This window comes from Caenorhabditis remanei, chromosome X, assembly GCF_010183535.1.
Source record: "Caenorhabditis remanei strain PX506 chromosome X, whole genome shotgun sequence".
Taxonomy (NCBI): domain Eukaryota; kingdom Metazoa; phylum Nematoda; class Chromadorea; order Rhabditida; family Rhabditidae; genus Caenorhabditis; species Caenorhabditis remanei.
In genome coordinates this window covers 18,529,430-18,550,844 of record NC_071333.1, presented here as the reverse complement: position 1 = coordinate 18,550,844, position 21,415 = coordinate 18,529,430, and the positions used below count along the sequence as shown (strand labels likewise).

The 21,415-nt window shown below is 37.4% G+C and overlaps 5 protein-coding genes across 5 annotated transcripts; 1 reads left to right on the top strand and 4 right to left on the bottom strand.

The window, feature by feature from the left end:
* Nucleotides 1-952: 952 nt before the first annotated feature.
* Nucleotides 953-1,311, bottom strand: GCK72_025750 (uncharacterized protein; the record flags this gene model as incomplete). The annotated part of the gene is made up of 3 exons (XM_053736463.1): nucleotides 953-993; nucleotides 1,100-1,246; nucleotides 1,290-1,311. 3 exons carry the CDS (start codon nucleotides 1,309-1,311, stop codon nucleotides 953-955), a joined length of 210 nt encoding a protein of 69 aa, XP_053580029.1.
* A 1,022-nt stretch (nucleotides 1,312-2,333) lies between these two features.
* GCK72_025749 (uncharacterized protein) lies at nucleotides 2,334-4,046 on the bottom strand (the record flags this gene model as incomplete). The annotated part of the gene is made up of 6 exons (XM_003105620.2): nucleotides 2,334-2,541; nucleotides 3,211-3,261; nucleotides 3,380-3,483; nucleotides 3,527-3,628; nucleotides 3,814-3,966; nucleotides 4,011-4,046. 6 exons carry the CDS (start codon nucleotides 4,044-4,046, stop codon nucleotides 2,334-2,336), a joined length of 654 nt encoding a protein of 217 aa, XP_003105668.1.
* Nucleotides 4,047-10,926: 6,880 nt separating this feature from the next.
* On the bottom strand, nucleotides 10,927-11,733 carry GCK72_025748 (uncharacterized protein; the record flags this gene model as incomplete). Its single annotated transcript, XM_003105536.2, has 4 exons — nucleotides 10,927-10,995; nucleotides 11,378-11,488; nucleotides 11,536-11,586; nucleotides 11,644-11,733. The coding sequence occupies 4 exons, from the start codon at nucleotides 11,731-11,733 to the stop codon at nucleotides 10,927-10,929; spliced, it is 321 nt and encodes a 106-aa protein (XP_003105584.2).
* Nucleotides 11,734-12,850: 1,117 nt separating this feature from the next.
* GCK72_025747 (uncharacterized protein) lies at nucleotides 12,851-15,322 on the top strand (the record flags this gene model as incomplete). The annotated part of the gene is made up of 12 exons (XM_003105423.2): nucleotides 12,851-12,877; nucleotides 12,932-13,105; nucleotides 13,163-13,323; nucleotides 13,393-13,543; nucleotides 13,865-13,991; nucleotides 14,040-14,135; nucleotides 14,180-14,272; nucleotides 14,321-14,517; nucleotides 14,567-14,810; nucleotides 14,889-14,990; nucleotides 15,035-15,141; nucleotides 15,191-15,322. 12 exons carry the CDS (start codon nucleotides 12,851-12,853, stop codon nucleotides 15,320-15,322), a joined length of 1,611 nt encoding a protein of 536 aa, XP_003105471.1.
* A 144-nt stretch (nucleotides 15,323-15,466) lies between these two features.
* GCK72_025746 (uncharacterized protein) lies at nucleotides 15,467-17,064 on the bottom strand (the record flags this gene model as incomplete). The annotated part of the gene is made up of 11 exons (XM_003105577.2): nucleotides 15,467-15,587; nucleotides 15,637-15,692; nucleotides 15,739-15,820; nucleotides 15,872-15,952; nucleotides 16,007-16,151; nucleotides 16,199-16,328; nucleotides 16,398-16,442; nucleotides 16,492-16,634; nucleotides 16,683-16,795; nucleotides 16,841-16,919; nucleotides 16,965-17,064. 11 exons carry the CDS (start codon nucleotides 17,062-17,064, stop codon nucleotides 15,467-15,469), a joined length of 1,095 nt encoding a protein of 364 aa, XP_003105625.2.
* Nucleotides 17,065-21,415: the final 4,351 nt, after the last annotated feature.

Sequence of the window (21,415 nt, the reverse complement as noted above, 5' to 3'; positions counted from 1 at the left end):
AGAATGTTTTCTCGGTTTCCAAATCAAATTGAAACACCGAAATTCTACCACCAATGTCGTTCATCAACTGTGATTGTGACACGGTTAGTCCGCTTGATGTTCCCAAGGAACCATCAATTTGACTCTTTTCCGCCACGGCTTTTGTCAAGACAGCAATGGTTTCTTCATGCTTTTTGGCTTGTTCTGCCATTTGCTTTTGCATGAATTCCATCATTTCGATGAACTTTCGGTTCATCTCTGCGTCTGACATTTTTCAATCAAACTTTAGATAAACTGGGTAACAACCAGTATCTTTAGCTTTGATCGCCTCAATCACCAGAGAAAAATCGATATCCGTCGGATAAAATCCAACCGGAAACGAATACTTTTCGATTTTGACAAGCAAAAATCGATATTTCTCTGTAAATTGGGTGTGCTTTCCGGGTTCACGTGTAAGCAACTCTCAATTTTTAACACTTCGTTAGTCTTTCTTTCCGGGTTCACGTGTAAGAAAGGCTAACAAGCACTAGAGGCAGAGAAAACTGATTTTGCTTTCCGGGTTCACGTGTAAGCAAAACAGAATTCTTATCACTTTGCTAGACTTTCTTTCCGGGTTCAACGTGTAAGAAAGGAGCTAACAAGTGATTCGGTGGTTTTCTCACTCAAAAGAGCTCGAAATCTGATCGCCACTGTTGTATCTCGTGCTAATAGAGAAACAATGTATAATAATCACTCGTTTATTAGTGATTCCGAATACTAGAATGAGGGGGAACAAGGGTAACAATCCTTCACGGGTCACGTTCCGGATTCGGGTATCAAAACTACAACTGACTTTAGAACGAGAGGAAAAGGATGACATTTCCTCTTCGCGGGCAAACGGGGGAATACGAGGGAAAGCGGGTAGATCAAAAAGGTAGATCAAAAATAATAATAAAAATCTTTGTGACTAAATAAACAACGTCACAACACATATCTAATGAAGTTCTATGCATGTGACCTGATTCAAAGCAGATCCTTAATCATTTTTAAGTCTGGGACAAGGTGGAATGATTAAAAAAGCAAAAACCCAAATTTCAGAGACCGTTTACAGTTTTCAAAAGGCTACAAAACTGGATCTTACCTGATGTCGCATGCTGTGACCCAAGTACACCAGAATCCATTTCTTGACGAGACCACGACGGCAGCTTGTCGTAGTGTTGTCTCATAAAATTGTCTTTAGCTTCATTTTGTTGTTCTCTGATTTCACGATACATCGATTGGAAATCATCTGAAAACGTGATTAGTGAAAGAAAACAATATTTTTTACTTACTCTTCTTGTCCGATTGGTTCATAATGCAAAATTGGAGTGATACTGAAAGAACGAGCAGAATTACAGAGAGAGAGTGATAGTACAATCGTAGTAAGGAGAGAAGACGGCAATTAAACGTTTTATATTCTTCATATTATCATATTGTTCACATATCAGTGTCAGAAAATTCGAAACATTATTTAAAATGAGTATAAATTATACACTATACAAGAACTATGCAAGAATTCGTATATCGAACAGCACTCAAACACCAGCCTGCTTCCATTTTGGGAAAAATGAACAATAAAGGAAAAAAAACGCCGAAAGAACGTAGCGATTTCAAGGACAAGGTCACAGAGAATGACTTTCAAAGACACTCGATTCTATATTAAGCTACGACCACTTTCTGTTATCATTTCGCGGCATGCTGTCATCTTTGAAAGTCACGAGATACGTGATAACAAGAAGTTCATTGAAGATTGCATAGAACAACATGTCATTCAACCGGTTGGACATCGTGAGAATCAAGAAGATGTCTGAATTGTTGTGGTGGTTAGGTAGTATATTATCGTAGTAATCAATCTATTTGTAGAGTGATCGGGAAGTTGGTAGAACAGATGAAACATTTAATTTTTTTATCTTTTTTGTAGAAATCAATTTATTCTATACAGGCGGAAAAGAATGGCAAAAGTACAAACACATACGACTATATTTGGTGCGAAAAATTGAGAAAACAACCGTATAAATTTGCTGACTGGGGGGAAAATAGGCAATGTTTGAATAATAAGTTCTAAATATCAAATGAAGAGCGGACATGGATAAAGATACAGATATAATGAAGATATATTCAGTTCAGGGATGTACAAAAAATATAAAATTTAAGTAGAACAGAAACAAAACGGTTTTTCTATACTCAAAACCGTAAGACTACATTAAAACTATTCCCGACTACTTGTATGTCTGGAATATTCTCAATGTTTTAATAACCGTAACTGAAATTGATGAAATGTGAAGTGGTGCGTGTGCGCAGAAAGGTTGAGAAATCAGGTAAAAATATAGCTAATCTTAACATTCAGTGACGTGCATATTTCCAGAAATGGTGTAGATAGGCGGAGAAGTGGAGGTGCTCGGTGCGGTGGCGTTCGATGAGGTGGGAACCGGCGACGCATGTATTCTGGCAGCAGGAGAGAGCATAGCCTCATGGCGGACAGAGCTTTCGTAACTTGGCGGTAGAACTATAGTTGGGATAGAGCCAGGGCGGTCAGGAGCAATTCTGAAAATGAAGATTTGTAGTATTAAGAGAAAATAAAAATTAGTGGAGGATGAATTGGCTCCGGACATTTCTCAGCCATAAGCTCCACAAGCTCAATTTTTTTATTTTCAGTGATAACTTGACTATTTTTTGTGATTTAGATGATGCGAAAGAAATTTTGCCCAAAAAACAACAAAACATTTTTGTTGAAAAATATGAAGACTGTCTTTCTCGTAAAACTAGCCATACAACCAAAAAGTTTGAATGTTGAGAAAATGACAAAAACTCCCTCTTCTACGAGAAAAACAGTTTTTAGCTTTGTGAACAAAAATTTATTTATTTTTGTTTTTTGGACGAAGTTGCTTGTGGTCCCCATTATCAAAATTATGAAAAAATGATAATTTTGACTTCTCAAACAATTAGTTATTTGAAAAAGTCAAGATATCACTAAAAAATCGGCATAATTGAGTCTGTGGAGCTCATTGCCGCGAAACGTCTAGCTGCGAAATGTCCCGGAGCCGATGAATCAAATCATTGTTGATCTTCAGTTGATGCACGTATCAGTGACGTAGTGAAAGAACAAAAAATGATCTCAAGGTAACATGAGATACATAGTTCACACTCCGTAGAAACAAAAACGCAATCACACAACGATTAGGGAGCAAAGGGGTATTAGAAAATCAGCCCTACCTGAGCACTCGGCCACCAGTTTTTCCAGACCGTGGCTTGTAAGGTGGCACGCTGCAATTGAGAATGGATTAGTTGTATAGTTCAGGGTTTGTGAAGGTAAGCTAAGCTATATAGGGTTGGGGTGAGAATCAGAATCGGAATAGGAAATTAGGGAATGATAAACACTTACCGATCTCTATTACTCGTCGGAGCAACCGGATTTGGGCTTGGAGTGCAACTCATTGAAAGCGCTTCTTCATATGTTGGCAACTCCTCTTCCCTCGCCCCGAATACCTGGAGATCTTTATTTTTTCAAATATTCAGGTAAGAAACTTACATTTAGTTCATGAGCCAGTGTAGTTATATAAATCGGAAGCACATTATGACGGTCCGCTTCATTTGTCGAAGCTGCACGGTTGATTGCTGCTGTTATTAGGGCCTGAAAACCGCGTTTTATTATTATTTTTTTTGTTCCCTTTTATACAGTCAGTTTTCATTTTCAAAAAATTTGCCTCAAACTAGTGAAGTTCTCGTTTCAAATAAGTGAAGCCTTCCGCTTCCAAGTAGAGCGTATCGGATAAACATGTACATATACCAGATAAATAATCTCCAAAATGGTCGTACCTGTCTTCGTCTCTGCCTTTTCAATTCAATAAACTTGCGCGCCGTTTTGCGGACGGCCACACAGAATGCCACCCAGATAACGACAGAGAGCAGCATGAGCAACACCACCATCACCATCATCAGCATATCTTCCTTCTCTTCCTGCCAGTCGTGCTGGAATAAGAAAAAAAATAAATGTAATTTTAGGTAAAACTCACCTCATCACTGGATGAGTCTGCCGCAGACTCCGGCATACTGTCTTTATAAAATGGTATAATGGTTGCTGGTTTCCCCTATAACAGAACGAAATTTATATGGGTGGAAAGTATAAAACAAAGCGATTATGCAAATTATTGAACGGTAAAGTAGGCATGAAGAGACTGAAAAAAACCGAGAATACAAAAATTCAAAACTTGAGGTATACTTAGTACATGGTAACTGTCAGAAAATAAAAACATGCAAAGTTCACGATATGAATATTTTCCGAATGTGCGAGAAGTGGAACAGACAAGTTGGAAGAGCGAGAGGAGGGGGGCGATGAAAAAAGGGCAAAGAATTGACTGGGGGCGCCTATGCCGCAAAACGAATTTTTATGTCTCTTTTTCCTATTCACTCTCAGATTTTTGGGAAGATTTGAAAGATTTTTGAGTATGCTGGTTTATCTGGTAAATCTGTGTGAAAAGGGATGGGTGTGCGTGTAGTGTCCTATTGTTTTATTGTAAAATGAAGGAAAAAACAAAAAAAACAGACAACACTTTGTTGTGAAGTAGGATGCCCTAATTGTCTGAGAGCTCTTTACATAATTCATTGAGGAAGATTGATGTGAACTTTTGGAATTGGGGCGGCTAAGGACAGCGGCGATTTATTTGGAATATTCCAATCGTAGAGCATATAGACAAACATAAATTGGGATAGGTTATTCCAGACTTGTCAAAAATCGGGCCAACCCAGCTCGGCCCGTCTACCCGCAGACAAAAATGGGTGCTCATTTTCACCAAATTTACCAAAAAAATTACCAAGTTTAAATTTTCGAAAATTAAGGGTAAAATTGCTTAAATTGTTATACATACTCTTTTTGATCGAATTTCAAATGTTTAGTCAAAAACTATACTTTTTTCAAAAAAAAATTGAAAAGATCAATTTTTCAAAACATGTCCCGAACGGGCCGGGTCGGGCCGGGTCAAGAATATTTTTGATTTTGGCCCGACCCGTAACAAAGCTGGGTTAACCAGGAAGAAAAGAAAAGTATTTCCAGAAAAAAAGATTTTGGGATCCTGAGGGAAGAAAAATCTTGAAAAAGGAGGGAGGATCTCCATTTTTCACACTTCCTTATTGCACTATTGGTTCACGTTGAGTCCAACATAAATTAGATATAAAATAATGAATAAAATGATCATCTCGGACCACATCAACCACGAAAAAAATGAGACAAAACGCCTGAAGACTCAACGAGAAAAAGCAGATCTCCCCCTTTCCCAAAATGAAATTTAGCCTGGGGAAAGGAGAAGAACATCGGATAGAGTTAGAGAAGAGAAGTGCCCACGCTTTTTTTTGTGCCGACCGAAAGTTCTCTTTTACAGGAAGAAAATAATGTACTAGAAATGGAAGAAAGAGGAGAAGACCGAAACCAGCAAGAGGAGTAATGAATATTCAAGAGGGATATGTCTCATCTTTTTCTCCAACTTTTCCTTTTCTTCGAGCACTTCTTTTTTCCAGAATAGACAAGGAGTCCCGTTTGACCGACGCGTTTGATCTCGGGAATGAAATTTACAACATTTCCTTATCGGAATCGAAAGCTTACTTCTTTCCACCCGCCCCTTGAGCGTACAAACGCACATTCATTCGACACATTCTCCAAGAAGATGTCCCCGGAGGTTTTGGAATGTGAATTCGTTGAGTTCGTATGTTTGATGTGAGAAAAGAGAGGGAAGATATGCTCTTTGTGAGCATTTTAGCATTGCTCCAAGATAGACAAGACAACAAATATTTTATCAGAAAACGGATTCAAGAGAGGAGGATGAAAAAAAGCGGAAGAAGCTGAAGAAGAAAAAAAAAGTGACAAGTTTGTCGTAAATGGAAACAGGAACAAAAGAAGAAAACAAGAAAAAATATGGGCGTTCGTTTAGGAATTTAGAAGAAAAAAAGTGTATGTGTTTTCCAGGAAGAAAAGAAAAGGATGACATCGATTTCCTTGCATTTTATAATTTTTTGTCAATTTCTTTTTTCGAAATTGCCACCTTCTTTCCACTTGACTATTCCATTTCTTGGCAGTTTTCGAGAAATTTTCCGGCAATTGAACTAATTACAGTTGTGTGTGTATCTAACAACTTGACCATACGGAAAAGGAGTCAAAGTTTATATTTATATTCCTGGAGGGTCGAAATAATATACTTGAGAAAATTGAGATTTCAAAATGAAAGGAGACTAGTTTTCTTTTCTTACTGTAACCGTAATATTTTAGGTTTTGAAAAAAACAAGAAAATAAGAAGGAAAGGTTCTTAGAAAAATTATGACTTCCGGTTTGAGATGAGTACTCGTAGAAGAAAAAAACAAGGATAACCAATTTTCAGGAAAAACGCTCCTCCGTTGATTTTCCATCTCTGTTCGGGAAAAGAGGCGACAGAAAGACTAGTTGATTACTGTCAGGGTGAAAATGAAGAGGTCTCCTCCTCCTCCTCACAGACACTTTCTCTTTTCTCACCCCCGCGTACAATAGATTAACCACTCAATTATGATGATGGTGCTAACCATCGTCCGCTTAACCGTATAATTATTACAAGTTCATCAGGTGGAAGCATGTAAAAGAGATCTTTTGTGTGGGAGAAACGATTGGAAGAAGAAAAAATGAAAACAAGAGAAAACAACTGTAAGAATAAAAAAAAGTGAATGAAGTGGTTGGAGAAAGTGATTAAAGAAAAAAATTATGAGAATGCAAGCATATAGATAACTCAGAATATATCTATTGAAAACCAAAAACCCAAATTCCAATTGTTTTGAAAAGAAATCCAAATAATACCTAGTAGCCACTCTTCCCTCCTCTCCCTATCTAAATAATGCCGTTTGTAAATGCAATTGGTTAGCATTGGTTGGTAATAGTGGTGGTCAAATGAAATGGATGTGTCTGGTTAAATATTCGGAAAAAGGATGATTCCACACAACACAGCACAAAGAGCTATTTGTTAAGAACCCCTCACACTTTTCCGGAGGGCACTCTCATCTCGCCTCTTTTCACTTTTTTTTCACTTCTCTTAACACATGTGTATGTTGACTGGGTTATAGTTGTACAAAGGAGAAGAAATGATAGTGATGATAGGAAAAAATGTGAAAATGGAAAGTTTTGAATATGAAAATGGTCGTTTGAAATTTTGAAAAAAAAAGTTGTGATGTGAGAGAAAATATTGAAAATATAGTCGTATAGTTAAACCAATTACAGTACCCATATAAGAATTCTAGTTTTAACTTGAAAAATAAAACGATCACTTTTAAAACCAAAATTTAAGAAAAATGTGAAAAATGAGATTTATTGTGTAAACTGGAATACTCAGAAATAGGAAAGTACGGAAGAGTAGGTATGAAATGAAATGGAGAGGAGAAACTTAATTACAACTTCACTACTCTCGAAACATTCGTAGTGACCCTTTGCGGAATAATTAATATAATAGAAAAGGTCGAGTGGTTTTGAGTTTTGGTGAGGAATACAAAATCTAGCAAAAATCCAAAAAAACAACAACAACAAAAAATCTTTTTTTGCATTTTTCTGGTATAACAAATTGCAGTTTTTTACTTTTCCTACTTTAAGGCTGCTGGTATTACTTTGTTAAGACCAACAAAAAAAATCCTCGTTTCTTTGAGACAATAGAAGGGGGTGGGTTGAAAAAGAATATTTCATGACGTCTACGTGCTCACAGCTCACAACCAACACTTTTAGGTTGAAGGGAGAGGAGAAGAATACCTACAATTTGGGAAATTGTGTTTCTTTCGCATACCCAGCCAGTAAAAAAAGCTATGGGAGGTATAGCGGACAACAAGTTATTTTTTGGGGTGCCAAACATTCAAAGTTATATGTTTTGAGATGAAAATTTGAAACCAAACCTACAAAAGGTGAACTTTATATAAACCTCCTACTTTCAACACCACCCAATTCATTAACAAACGTAGAAATAATTTATGTGTCTTTAGTCGGTCACTCTCCCTTCGTATGAAACAATTACGACACTTTAACCATGGGGGGAAGTGTGGAACATTTGTGGAAAAGAAGAGGAAGAGATGAATGAATGAATGAATGAGTGAGCAAGAGCAATTGCACTATAGAAACCCATTCCGAACCCATTTTGGTTTCTGCCGCCTAGATAAGCACCTAGGTTATGGCGAGCGAGCTGTCATAACCAAATGTGGTGGAGTGAAGTGGTTGAATATGAAATGTGTCATCTTTCGAGGTTCGGAGAAGTATTCTAAAATAATTTTGACCAGGAACAACTAGAAAAATTTTCAAAAGTTTGGAACTTGGAATCAACTTAGATTACACGTTGAAATTCGATATCAGGCGAAAAGGGAAAAGAGGAAAAGAGCGTATGGCACAGAGTGAAGTTTTTTTGGAAGCGACTTGCAGATTTATTTTGCACCAGGAGGGGCAAAACAAACATGAACTTTTGAGTCACTGTAGAATGTTCGAGTGATAAGAGCTAGAAAGTTCAAATAGGAGAGAAAAGAAAACAAGTGGAATTTGGGTACAAGGATAAAATTTACAACAGAACGTTCTATTTTCTAACCAAGAAGTTACCAATCACGCTGCTTTCAATCAGAACCAAGAAAAAAAACCATGATAATCATACTCATGAATTCTGAATATAGATGGGGTGCCGTTATAATACAGTACTTATGGTATCACTAATGTCACCTTTGTAAAACCCAAGTTCCTATTTTCTTCTCTCAAAGATAAATGACAATGAAACAAAAAATCGAGTAAAGCCAAGTGGTAATACCATTCATTCTCCGCCAAGAGTAAAAGCGGTATGACAAGTGGAAAAGAAGCGACTTTTTTCCACGTGAGGTGATCCCTCCCTTACTCCCATCGAAGCCGCTAGGGGAGGGCGTCAATCCGGTTGTCTACAATGGCAGGGATGATGGCAAAAACTGTGGGTAAACAATGCGCTTCTTGCGTGAGCGGGGTCATGGAACTTGTCTCATGAACTCTAACTCCTCATGGAGGCTCCAACTACAAACTACCTCTCTCTGTGTGTACCTCTGTTTCTGTTTTGTTTGTATGATGATTGCGAGGTGGTAACTAATATTGGATTAATACGCTCTGCCGCCGCCTCCTGAACTTTCAGGATAGTTGGTGGTAAGTAAATATGTCATTGATGGAATGGAGCTAATTCTGAAGTTTCGAGACTGGTTTGAAGCTAGTTTTTTGGAGGGTTCAAGTGCAAAGAAAGTGCGCTCGTTTTAGCAACCATTGAAGGTAGAAAAAGAGAAAAAACGCTGAAATAATATCGGGGATTGTTACTCGGGGTTCCAGATGAGCCTCCAAAGTTGTTTCAGTGGATTCTAAATATCTTATCAGGCAATACACCACAGATACAGTAATCATGGAACATCATTCAAACGTTTCCAGACTTGTCACGAGCCGTAGGCAAGCCCGTCCCGCGTTTTGAAACATACTTTGAACAAATTTTGAATATTGAATTTTTTTGAAAAAAGACTAGATTTTGACTAAAAATTAGAAATTCAAGCGAAAAATGAATATGTCTGATAGTTTTAGCACTTTCTTCTGAATTTTCGAAACTTATCAAAATATTCGGTTAATAATGAGTATCCATTTTTGAATTTGGGCCAGGCTGACGGGCCAAGGCGGGCCGACCCCAGTTTTGACAAGTCTGCCAAATATCTTATCAGGTTATCATGGAATATACGAGACATACAGTAACCATAGGCATAGCTAAATTATTTTACTTTTCAGTAAAATAAAGAATGTCTTAAAGTCACACAAAATGAAAACCCGGCAGAACTGAATAAACAAAAAGTGAAAAATCAGAATACTTCATAGAAAAGAAACATGTCGAAGGTTGTTTTGACATGAAACCCAACCCCAGTTCCCCCCTCTTTTCTCCAGATTCATCTTTTGCGTGTCTCCGTTGGCATCGTGCTTAGAATCAAAAAGCAACGTAAAAAGAAAACAAATACAAACAAAATATATACTACGCACCTCCATCTTCTTCCTTCATTTTCTTCTTTTTTTCGCCCAGGTATTACCGCCCTGTGCCTTGTAATACGACCCATCACGTTGCGCACGCACGGGGTGGCATCCAACGTATCGGGATGGGATTAAAAAATAAATAAAATTCAGTATTAAAAATGAAATTGATAGTGTTTTTAGTTTTTCGAACCAAAGTCAAGACGATATGAAAAATCACTTCCAGTTGGATGGATTTGTAGGTGGGTGGGTGTGTTAAAAGCTAAAAGCACATGATTCTGATTTTCAAGAAGAGGTTGGAGAAAACAACAATCCAAGTATGAATCGCAGGACGAAATACATTCTTATTGGTCCGTATGAGTAAGCGGAGAAAATAAGCGTGAGAATCTTGACGAATTAGTCGGTGTGGGGACAGTGCACCATGCGAAAACAAAGATTTTTCTCAATTTGTCAATTTATGATGGGAAACCAGCACGCATCAGATCTCCAAAAAAAAAAGAAGGATAAAGAAAAAACAGATTTTCCATTATCACAATGGGAAAATGAAAATACTTTTCAATGTTCTTTCTCAGGAGAAAATGCGTACAGAAACCGTGAAATACCTACGTGGGTATCATGATTTCGAATATCGGCAGACATCGACACCTTTTACATGAATACAAGCAACAAAACACGTGGGAAATGCCATTGTCCACATTCTTCTCACACATTTTGTTTCTTTCTGCCAACAAACCGATCAGATTTCTTCTTTTCAAAGATGAACACAAAAGCACAAAAGGGCGGTGGTGGCTCGTCGTATGATAAAACGTGTCGAAGCGGAGAAACACGTTGTGAAGAGTAAAGTGTAGGGAACATTTAATTTATTGCATGTGTTAATTAACAAGTGAGAAAGAATGCAACACGTAGAATATTGATATAATGTAGCTTTAGGATTCTGGGGCTCAGAAAAATGCTTTCTTCATGTCATCGCGAAGACTTTGCAATCCATCCTTGAATTCCTGCTCCTTGATCTAAAATTATGTATGTGTTTTTCAATTTTCCTGAGTTTCTAACTAGTCAGTTTTGAGTTATGAGTCGTGACCTATTTTATTGGAAAGCCAAGAAAACGCTGAATCCAAATGTATATTCAGTTTTTGCCTTTGAAGTTTGTTGTTCGAGAAAAACAGGGACAAAATTCAGAAAAATGTCAAATTATAGCAAATCAACAAAGTAATTTTTTTTACAAATAATTCTCTATTTTAAAAAACTTTGATCTTGTTTTTCTCGCATATCAAGTTTCGAGGGCGAAAACTAAATATGTATTTGATATTAGCAGTTTTCCAATGACATAGGTCACGTCCCATATCTCGAAACTGACTCTTTGATTTTCAATAGTAAGTTTTAAATACAAACCTTGAAAAACATGTGATGGTCGCTCTCAAGGATAGTATTGACCAGTGCATGAATGTCTCGAGCCTTCTTGATGATTCGTTCAGCTTTCAGGTCCATCGATGGGTTTTTCTTCTGGAATTTTATATTTTGATAATGAGTCAACATTTGACAGCACTTACCATCGAATCCACCACAGCGTTGAGGACGACACGAGCCTTCTTTAGTGTGAGCTGCAATAATTTTACATGGTTGATTTTTAAGCGACACTAGGGATCTTGGGATCTTACACGTTGCTCGATGGTCAAATAAAAATATTCGACTGGCTTGACCAAGGAGCTCCTGCGAATTGGTGGAGGTGGTGGTGAGATAAGAGTCATGATCTACTGTAATAATTGTATTGTAATAAGAAAACCGAGTTGAATCGATCAGCAGCTATTCAAAAAAAGTGAAATATCTACATTCGTCTCGAGTGAGGAGAACATTGTAGAACATCTGCCATTCACTTGTAAAAAGCAAAAATGAGAGAGGCTTTAGAGAAAAAGGGGAGAGTTTGGTGCATATGCAGATGTGATTTTTTGTGGCGATCAAAAAAAGGACTACATAATGAACAGGTGTTCGTTTTAAGTATACCAGTGCGGCTTTGAGAATGAAAAAAGTCTCGACTGGGTATTGAAAACACGTACTGTCCTCAAAACCAGAGAAGAGATTAAGATCTGAGGGGAATGACACGACTATGATGACTAAATCATCGGTTTTCTTCGAATAGAATTCGATACACTTTACATCATGAAAATTTATTATGACTCATCAATTTTCCACTTTTTTCACAGAAAAACATAACAAAAATCAATCAATAACAAAACAGATTCGCTGTGCATCGGCCGCTGTCGAAATGAAAATAGTATTGTGCTGCGCTCCCGGTGTCCTCGTAAAATAGCCATACGGTTTGGGAATCTCATAGTCTCTTTGCATATTGCCTTTTTCCATGCTATTCTAATTTCGTTTTTTCCCAGCATCACTTAAAACACTTTTTATTTTTCTTCAGACTAAGGTCCTGGACTATGGTCCCATCATGAGAGATTCAAACAAAAGAGTTTGTCCCCCAGCACATCAGTGTATATACACTTAAAACAATCATGTAGGTAGTGCAATCTCCAGGGGTCCTCGTTTGGAATTCAATCATCCCAAATAAATAAGGAGCCCTTCAATTTGTGTGGTGGTAGTTGGGTGTAATGAGAACAAGTTCCGTTTTCATTTTCTTTTCCCCCCGCCGTTTTCCACAAGCACTAAAACGGGAAGGAAAAAGGGGACATCTATTGTCAGAGACACGCCCACTATGAAAGAAATGATGATGGGAGTTTGGAGTGTGCAGAGTCCTTTAAAACTCCCAGCGGAGCAGTTTTCGGTCGCACCACATTGACCAGTGCTCCATCCCACCCCGAAAAAGGTCTCGTTCGTTAGATCCGTTCTCACCGGGGGACGGGAAATGTACTTATGTTTTCTCCGGTGCTGCGACTTACTGTAAGTGATTTTTATTCATATTCTCCTTATTTTTCAATTTTTCATATTATTCAGACACTTTTCTGCGTATTCCTCCACTTACTCACCGAAGTCCACGGCAGTGCTGACGAGTACCGTCTTCTAGCAGATCTCAGACACAACTATGACCCCTACGAGCGACCTGTAGCTAACTCATCAGAACCTTTGGTAGTATCTGTCAAGATTTATTTACAACAAATTCTAGATGTTGTAAGTACCCTGAAAAGCTTTGTGTGCTTCTCAAATTTTCAAAATTTTAATTTCCAGGATGAAAAAAACCAAGTAATCACGTTAGTGGCGTGGATAGAATATCAATGGACAGATTACAAATTGAAGTGGGATCCCAGTGAATACGGCGGTATCAAGGACATCAGAATACCTGGAAATGCAAATGCAATATGGAAGCCAGATGTGCTGCTGTATAACAGGTACCAGTACTACGCTTCAAAGATCTGTCTGAATTTTGTTTTTGCAATACTATTATTATTATATTGCAGCGCGGATGAAAACTTCGACTCAACATATCCAGTCAACTATGTTGTGAGTTACACCGGCGACGTGCTCCAAGTACCCCCGGGAATACTCAAATTGTCGTGTAAAATTGATATCACCTATTTTCCATTCGATGATCAAATATGTCATTTGAAGGTTTGTAATATTTTACATATTTGACAGTTTTTTTTCTCAATTTTGAAGTTTTATTGAAAAACAGACAAAAAGGAAGATGGGAAGGTCTAATCCAGGGGTAAAGGAGGGCGAGTAAACGTTTTATCGCAAAACTACATCTACTAATCTTGGGTCGCGGGGTAGAGTAAGAAAACTCTCCATTTCTATACGCATCTCCCATTTTTCTATATATATTGAAAAGGAAAAAGTGATTGTTTACTTTCACGAAAATATAATGAATGAGAACTAAAGGCAATACGGGTTCTGGTCCTTAATCTTTTCTCTCCGTCGCTTTTTTTCCAGTTTGGTTCGTGGACATATAGTGGTAACTTCATCGACTTGAGAATCAATGGTCCCGAGGGGAAAAACATATCTGATGAAGGAATTGATGTGCAGTATTATGTGCAAAACGGTGAATGGAATTTGTTAGGTATAGAAAAAAAAAGAAAGAAGGAGACAACTTTTCTTTCTTGTTTAGCTGTTCCCGCTCGCCACGAAACCAATATATTCGACGAACAACCATATCCATCTCTCTTTTTCTATCTTATCATTCAAAGGCGCACATTATATTATGGTAATTTTCCGGAAATTTACTTCATTATTAAAGTTCATATTCAGGACTAAATCTTATCATCCCGTCTTTTCTCATATCACTTATGACTGTACTAGGATTTACACTTCCTCCAGATGCAGGAGAGAAAATCACTTTAGGTAACAATCAAGGCTCAATTATGATTAATTTTTAGTTTTTTTTTTCAGAAATCACTATCCTCCTTTCCGTTTGTTTCTTCTTGAGTATGGTAGCCGATATGACACCTCCCACATCTGAAGCCGTGCCACTTATCGGTGCATTCTTCTCATGTTGTATGTTAGTAGTGTCCGCCTCTGTTGTCTTCACTGTGTTGGTGTTGAATCTTCACAACCGCAAGCCAGAGACCCATGAAATGAGCCCATTTGTAAGCCAGCTGACAAATAATATTTTGTCCTAATTTTCTGAGTTTTCAGCTCCGTGAGCTTCTTTTGATTTGGCTTCCATGGATGCTTCTGATGAGACGACCTGGCAAAACTGTGTTCAATTGCACACACCTCAAAGCAGAGAAGGCGGAAGAAAAAGCTAAACAAGATTCATTCAAAAATGGGAAGGGACCGATGATAGGAAAGCCTACAGATTCAGTACACCCTTCTGATGGACTGTCACTAATGAAGAATATCAAAATGGGAAAACAACAAAATATTGATATAGATGACGGTGCCTAGTTTCGAAGAACACTTTTTTCTCTTCTCTTTCCACAACCATAATAATCCTAGTCATTTATATTTTTTGCAGAATTCCATGTTCAACATAATCACTTAATGCCAGTAGCTCCTCAGGAAATGGCGCCGCGAGTCACCTACTCAAAAGTTATGGCGGAGTCTTATGTGGAAGACAGTAAGACCACCGAAGCAAAAAACGTTATAATAAACTTTTTGCAGTACTGATGACGGAGTTGAACAAATACATGCAGAAAGCGTGTCTGGAGTTGAAAAATATTTCATCGCAGACAAAAGCGATGAGAAAAAAGATGGAGGAAGATGAGAGGGTAATTAAAGAAACAAAATAAGAAAAAGTACCGGAAAAGTGTATTTCAGGATGAGCAAGCTGCCAACGACTGGAAGTTCGCTGCTATGGTTGTAGACCGATGTTGTCTGATAACGTTTTCAGTTTTTATTGTTGTTAGTACATGTGGAATTATGTTCAGCTCCCCACACCTCATCGCCTAACATTTTATTTCAATTACAAAGTCATATACTCAAAACAGGGTTCATATTCAATTTTAAAATCGCAATAAACTTGTCTTTCAATGTTGATAGTTTGTTGAATAATGAAAACAATAACAAATAACTCATTATACCTGTGTGAGCCATCTAATACAATTCCAAATCCACCAAATGTGAAATATTTGTCGGTCGTCTCGTCAATGAGAACCTGTATCGAGGAGGTCGTGGTTTAAAACAACCACAGCATACTGTATCTTGAATGCTTCTTCTGAAACATGTATAGTGAGAAGTTGACCAAAAAATGAAAATCCGATAACCTTGTAGATCGCCGTCGCAGATGTACGTCACCAGCGGAATTTGGGACAATTGAATACTAAAATTTTGCAAGCTACCAGTTAGATTATAATTTTTATACTTACCATTCTCCTAGGTCGTCCTGGTAGGACACCAACCGTACTATGTTTTTGGATGTTGAAGAGTTGGGATTCCACAAGGGAATTTCTACAAGAAATTAGTTTCCAATAGTTTTCTGTTTTTTGTTGCAATTTTTACCTTGCAAACCGCTCCAAAACTATTGCGCTCGGTGGTTCACGATTAGCTGCAGTCACCTCATCGGCGTTGGATGCCATGAATCTGAAAACGGGGTTTCTTAAATTTGTTTTTTTTTAATCTTGAATTTAAGCTTACCCTAAAACCAATAAATTAACACACGCAGAGAATACAGCAAGTCCGACCAGGATAAACATGATTGTCGCAAAAACGTATAATGGTTTAGCCTGAAGCGCATCTGCTTGTTGTAAAGGTACCAGATCTCCAAATCCGATTGTTGAAACTAAAATTGAATTATGATGAAAAAGAATCGATAAAAAGTAACCTTACAAGTTATCATACAGAAGTAGTATGCATCAAATATGGACCATTTCTCTATGGTATGAAACATATAAGTTCCAGAGACTATCACCATGAAACCAATTGATAGAGAAACCATGAGCAGGTGTGTTGGTGTGACCTGTAGTGAAAGTAATTAAATATTGAGATTTGAAAGGACAAACTATATATATATAAAATATAATATTACCTCTTGCAGACATGTAAATCCTTGTTGGTGTAAGCTATCGCGGAACTGAATTTATAATCAATTTTTCAAAATATTTTCATTTTATATTACTTACTTTATGTAAACTGTATGCAATGAATGTGTTCACTCTCTCACCAATCGACTGGAACATAACCAAACCCATTGGTATACCAAAAAGTGCGAACACCATGCAGAATAGTTTCCCTGCACTGGTAGAAGGTGCGGAGTGGCCGTATCCTAAATTTAACAAGTTTGAGTTGAATTATTAATGTAATGACCGCCTACCGACAGTTGTAATAACCACTGTTGCAAAATAGAATGCCCCTGCAAACTGCCATTGATAACCAGCTTGTTGAGGTATACTCTTGATTGCGATGGCTTCGAATAAGTGCATATCCCTGAATAATTTTACTATAAAAGTTATTAAAACTCAGAATAGTTACCGTTCACTAAAATTATATTTGTTCTTCAACCTGTCAGTGATACGTTCAATTTCATCTCTGACCCGAGTGTCTTCCTCACCTAAAACATTGATTGAAATTTTGTATCAAACAAAAAAAAACTTACTTTCCAGTTTATCAAACACCATTGCTCCGAATAATAGATATGTGAAGGTGGATAAAATGAGAAGCAGTGCTCTAGCAGATTTCCCGTCAATTTGATTCATTCTGACAGAACTACAATGGATCCTACTTGACCCTTATGAATCTGAAAAATCAAGCAAAATAGGAAAAACAAATAATGAGAGAAAACACAAAAAGCTTCTATTTCTAACATTCTCTGAGAAATAGAGACGCAAAAAAAACTGCCAAATTCGGTTATATTTTTTGCTGTCAACCACTAATGAACTTTATGTGCGGGGAAAAAGAGAGATCCCATTCACTTCTTTTTTGAGTTGAGAGGATAGATGGGCAAAGAAAGTGATACAAGGGGAAAGGGTTGAAAAAGTTACGAGTTGAAGTTCGACAAAGACTCAGAAATTTGGTGAGCGGATGCATTGCCGCTTCCGTTGGCGGTCCTCTTTTTCTTTGGTTCCTTCTCTGTTTTTCTTTTCCTTTGTTCTGATGATCTGTGTAGTTTCATTGTTGACCCGAATCAGACATGTGGGTCGATTGAAAGATCAAGATACATGGGAAACATTTGAACAGGCTCTGAAAATCGTTGTGAAGCTAAATATTTTCAGTTTAACAAAAAACAGTGTAAAAATTAGAAGATAGTTAGTTCCAGATACGTAACACCATAGCTACAATTCACAAACATTCCAAAAAGCATGAATCTCATATTGTTGTTTGAAATTTCAAAAGTTACAGTATCCAATGTACATGTTTTATTCTGTTTGGTAAACCAAAAACACAGAGTTTTAAAAACTTGTGTTCTCGTATTCCCCGAAAAAGTTTTTCATTTGATTAAAAATACAAAACACTAACAAACGACATTAATAGTGAGTTTCTTTACCTAAATAAGACATCGCTGGAAGCTACCCCAAAAGCACTAGCATATCCTAAACCTCTATCTAGGGGGTGAAAATCCACCGGAGCCAATACCTGTTGTCATTCGTCACCGGCCTACTATCACTAACCCAGATGGACATTTTTAAATGCGGTGAGGAAAAGATATACAGTACCGCTCAAAAGGTTATCAACTTTGGCTATTTTCTGTGGAATTTTTTTTTCTGACAGTGGGGTCACTTGATTGTCTCACACATTTCATTTTAAATTGGTTTGTCAGAGCAAAAATACTACATCATATTCGTAAATGACCATTTTTTCTGAAGCAAAGGTAAGAGGTAATGTCTTCCCAAAACCGACTAATTTCAGTGCAAATTAGCGAAATTTTGGTGCTTTTCACTTTGACCACCTGTAACTTTCAAGATAATGTCTCTACAAAAAACTGGTCAACTACAAAAATTATGTGGTATTTTTGCTCTGTCCAACCCATACAAAATAGCATTTGTCGGACACTAACATAAGGTGACACCAAACTGCGCTGTTAAAGTGTCATTTTCCACAGAAAACAGCCAAAGTTGTTAATCTTTAGAGCGGTACTGTATGAGGAAAGTGGTCCGCTCGTCTTTCAAATTCTGCCTGTATGTAAATTATTTCAGTTCCAAGCCCTACCTGTCCTGTCTTGTCATATCCTGGGTGATGTAGCGGAGTAGTTTTTGTACAAAAATCGACGTAGTTATAGCCGATGCATAGTTAGCAAATGATTCTGGGTACTAAATTCGTTTTGCGTTGTGGATCACACGAAACAAGGTAAAAAAGATCCAGTGAAAGCATAATTGAACCATTTTAACAGGTAAATCCTGAAACTGAAACTAAACTATTCCAAACTAATTTCGGTAGTTGAAACAATTGTTTACCACAATCGTGTTCCAAAATTATAAAACACCTCTTTCATTTTTCCTTCATTCTCTTATTTCCCACTTTTTGCCCACAAAACAGTTGTCGTTCTTTCTTCTCCTCAGGTTCGATCTTATCTCTAGAGTCACAGAGTCCCCCTTTTTCCCCGCTTGTCTCGATTACGTCAATCCGTCCGTGTTATCATCAATTTTACAAGACATCCTTTCCGTTGTGCCTAAAGCATTTTTGAGCCATCTCGTGAATCAGTAGAGAAGAGTGATTGCAAAAAGCAGTGTCAAAGTGGCAGAATAACCCGGGGACGGACGGCTGGGAGCGTAGAGAGAGAGGATGACGAACAGTTGTGTTTTACACTTTTTCGAGGTGATACGCCCAGAGTAATGTGACAATCCAATTGGTTAATTCACACAATTTGGTATCGGGACCACCTGGTCTAGTGTTCGGTTGTTGGGAATGAATAAATGTTACAAGAACGGGAGTTTTCTGGAAAAATTTAATAAGACTATCGTTCTGCTAACCAAAAATGATCAGAGTGAGAACAATTTCAGTTTTTCAGTTTTTTAGTTCTAAAATCAATTGTCAACCCTGAATTCCATCGCACTACACTATCACCACATAACTATCATTTTTATGAATTCCCATCCCACCAAAAGCATCCAACAGCATCCGAATGCCTTCGATTCATATCTTTCATTTTCCAGTCTCCTCTATCTCTCTATCCTTCAATCAGTAGTACAATCATGTCGGAGATACATTCAGATCAGCAGACATAGAGAAAAAAGTGTCGCTGACTAAGCTCAAGTGGCGACGGGGCTCCCGTGGAGAAGAAGATTTCTCCGTCTCAGCTCTCTACACTCTTATTGCTTGTCATGTATACTTCTCTCTTTCGTTTTCGTGCAGCTCCTTGTTAACTCAATATCACATTGTATTTTGGAAGTGTCTCTTATCACTTAGGACATACTTCTGACAATATTGTGAAATATTTTCAAAAAATTCCTTCATTTTTACATTTTCCCTCTCCTGTTTGCACTCAATAAAGTGCACATGTCAGGTGTACTGACTAGCTCATCATCAAATTTCAAAGTCCCATCCACTTTTTTCATTCCTCCCGTAGTCCAATGATCCAAACGAGCAAAAAAGCAATCAAACGTTTGTGCTCACATGAACACCTGGGTTTCGCAGTCCGTTTTCACTAGAACTTAAGAAAGAACTTGAGGAAGAAAAAGAGGAAGAAATGAAAGAGAGAAATCATCAAATTTTATTGGCCATGAAGTCAAGATGAATCCGATATTTGAGCCATAATCCGCCCAAACTAACCTTCATGACTCCATTTTTCTTGCGTATACTTTTAATAATACGGAATTCTCATTTTTCTTACTCAAAACTACATTTAGCTGGTAAAACTGTACTTTTCATGAAAATCAGACGGAAACATTGCAAAGTATAAAAGAAACAAAACGAAAACATAAATGGAATAGTCAACTTGCCACCAGCCACTCAATTCTAAATATTCTGGAGTGACGACGTGAAGGCATTGGAGACACTATGATGCCATATCCAGAATAGACGAGACTAGTGAATGTGCGCTTTTGTTGTTTGAATATTATACACGAGCCTTTTGTTTCAAAAACCAGCACTATGGTGTTCAAAACGTTTTCGTTTTTTTTTGCAAAAACTTGAACGAACATTAGTCAAGTCTCTTCTAAGTAAGTAAATTTCAATTCCGGATCAACTCTTAGCATGTAGCACCACAAGCTGTTCACATCAGTCGGACGCTTGTCAACAAGCACACAAAAATTTGCATTTCGTTTCTCATTTCACGTTTTCTATCCACTTTGGTCATTAGGAACTTTTTTGAAAACACTTTAAAGTTTTTATTTAATCTAAAATTAATGGAAACTGTTTGCAACCTCAATTATCCATCTATCAAATCCCTTGTGGGGCCATGTGGGTGTTCGGCTCCAGCTCCAGCTTTTAAAGAGATGAAGAGATAAAAATGTTGCCAATTCTTCCTATTTATCGCTTTTACGCTTTTATTCTGCGATTCCTTCTTTTTCCTTTCTTCTTTTTTTTCTTTTTCTGTCATTTCCACTTTTTGGACTTTTCTTGCCGTTCAAAATGAACTTTCAAGGTAGAATTGGTTTCATTGTTTTCCAATCAATCTCATGTAGTGAGTCCCAAAAAAGGAAGACTTGATTAGATCTGCTTTCCTTTCCTCATTGGGATTCTTCTTCACTAAAATAAGAAAAAAGTGCATCCCATTTGTTTCTGGCAGAAAACTGGAGATTCACTCATAGCCAAGGGCTTAGACCACCCCTGTTAGTTATTTCATCCTGCGGTTTCTTCAAAAAACGTTTTTTGTTTTGTTAACACCTATCGGCTTTCCACAACAACAGACTTCGTCTTGAGTTTCACGAGAAAATTGAAAATTGAAAATTGAAGAAAAAAACCGAAACTTGAACCAAAATACTCAAGTCAAAAGCTTTTGCGACCCATACAATTAGCAGGCTTGGATGTTCTTTTTTTTCTAATTTCTTTCCTTTTTTTCGTTTCTTGTTCCCTCCCAACCTTCTTTTTTGTTTCGTTCCATTTCGAATACAAATTGGAATTCTACTACTTCAAAATTCCATAAAAACTGTTCCATTGACATTTTCTAGT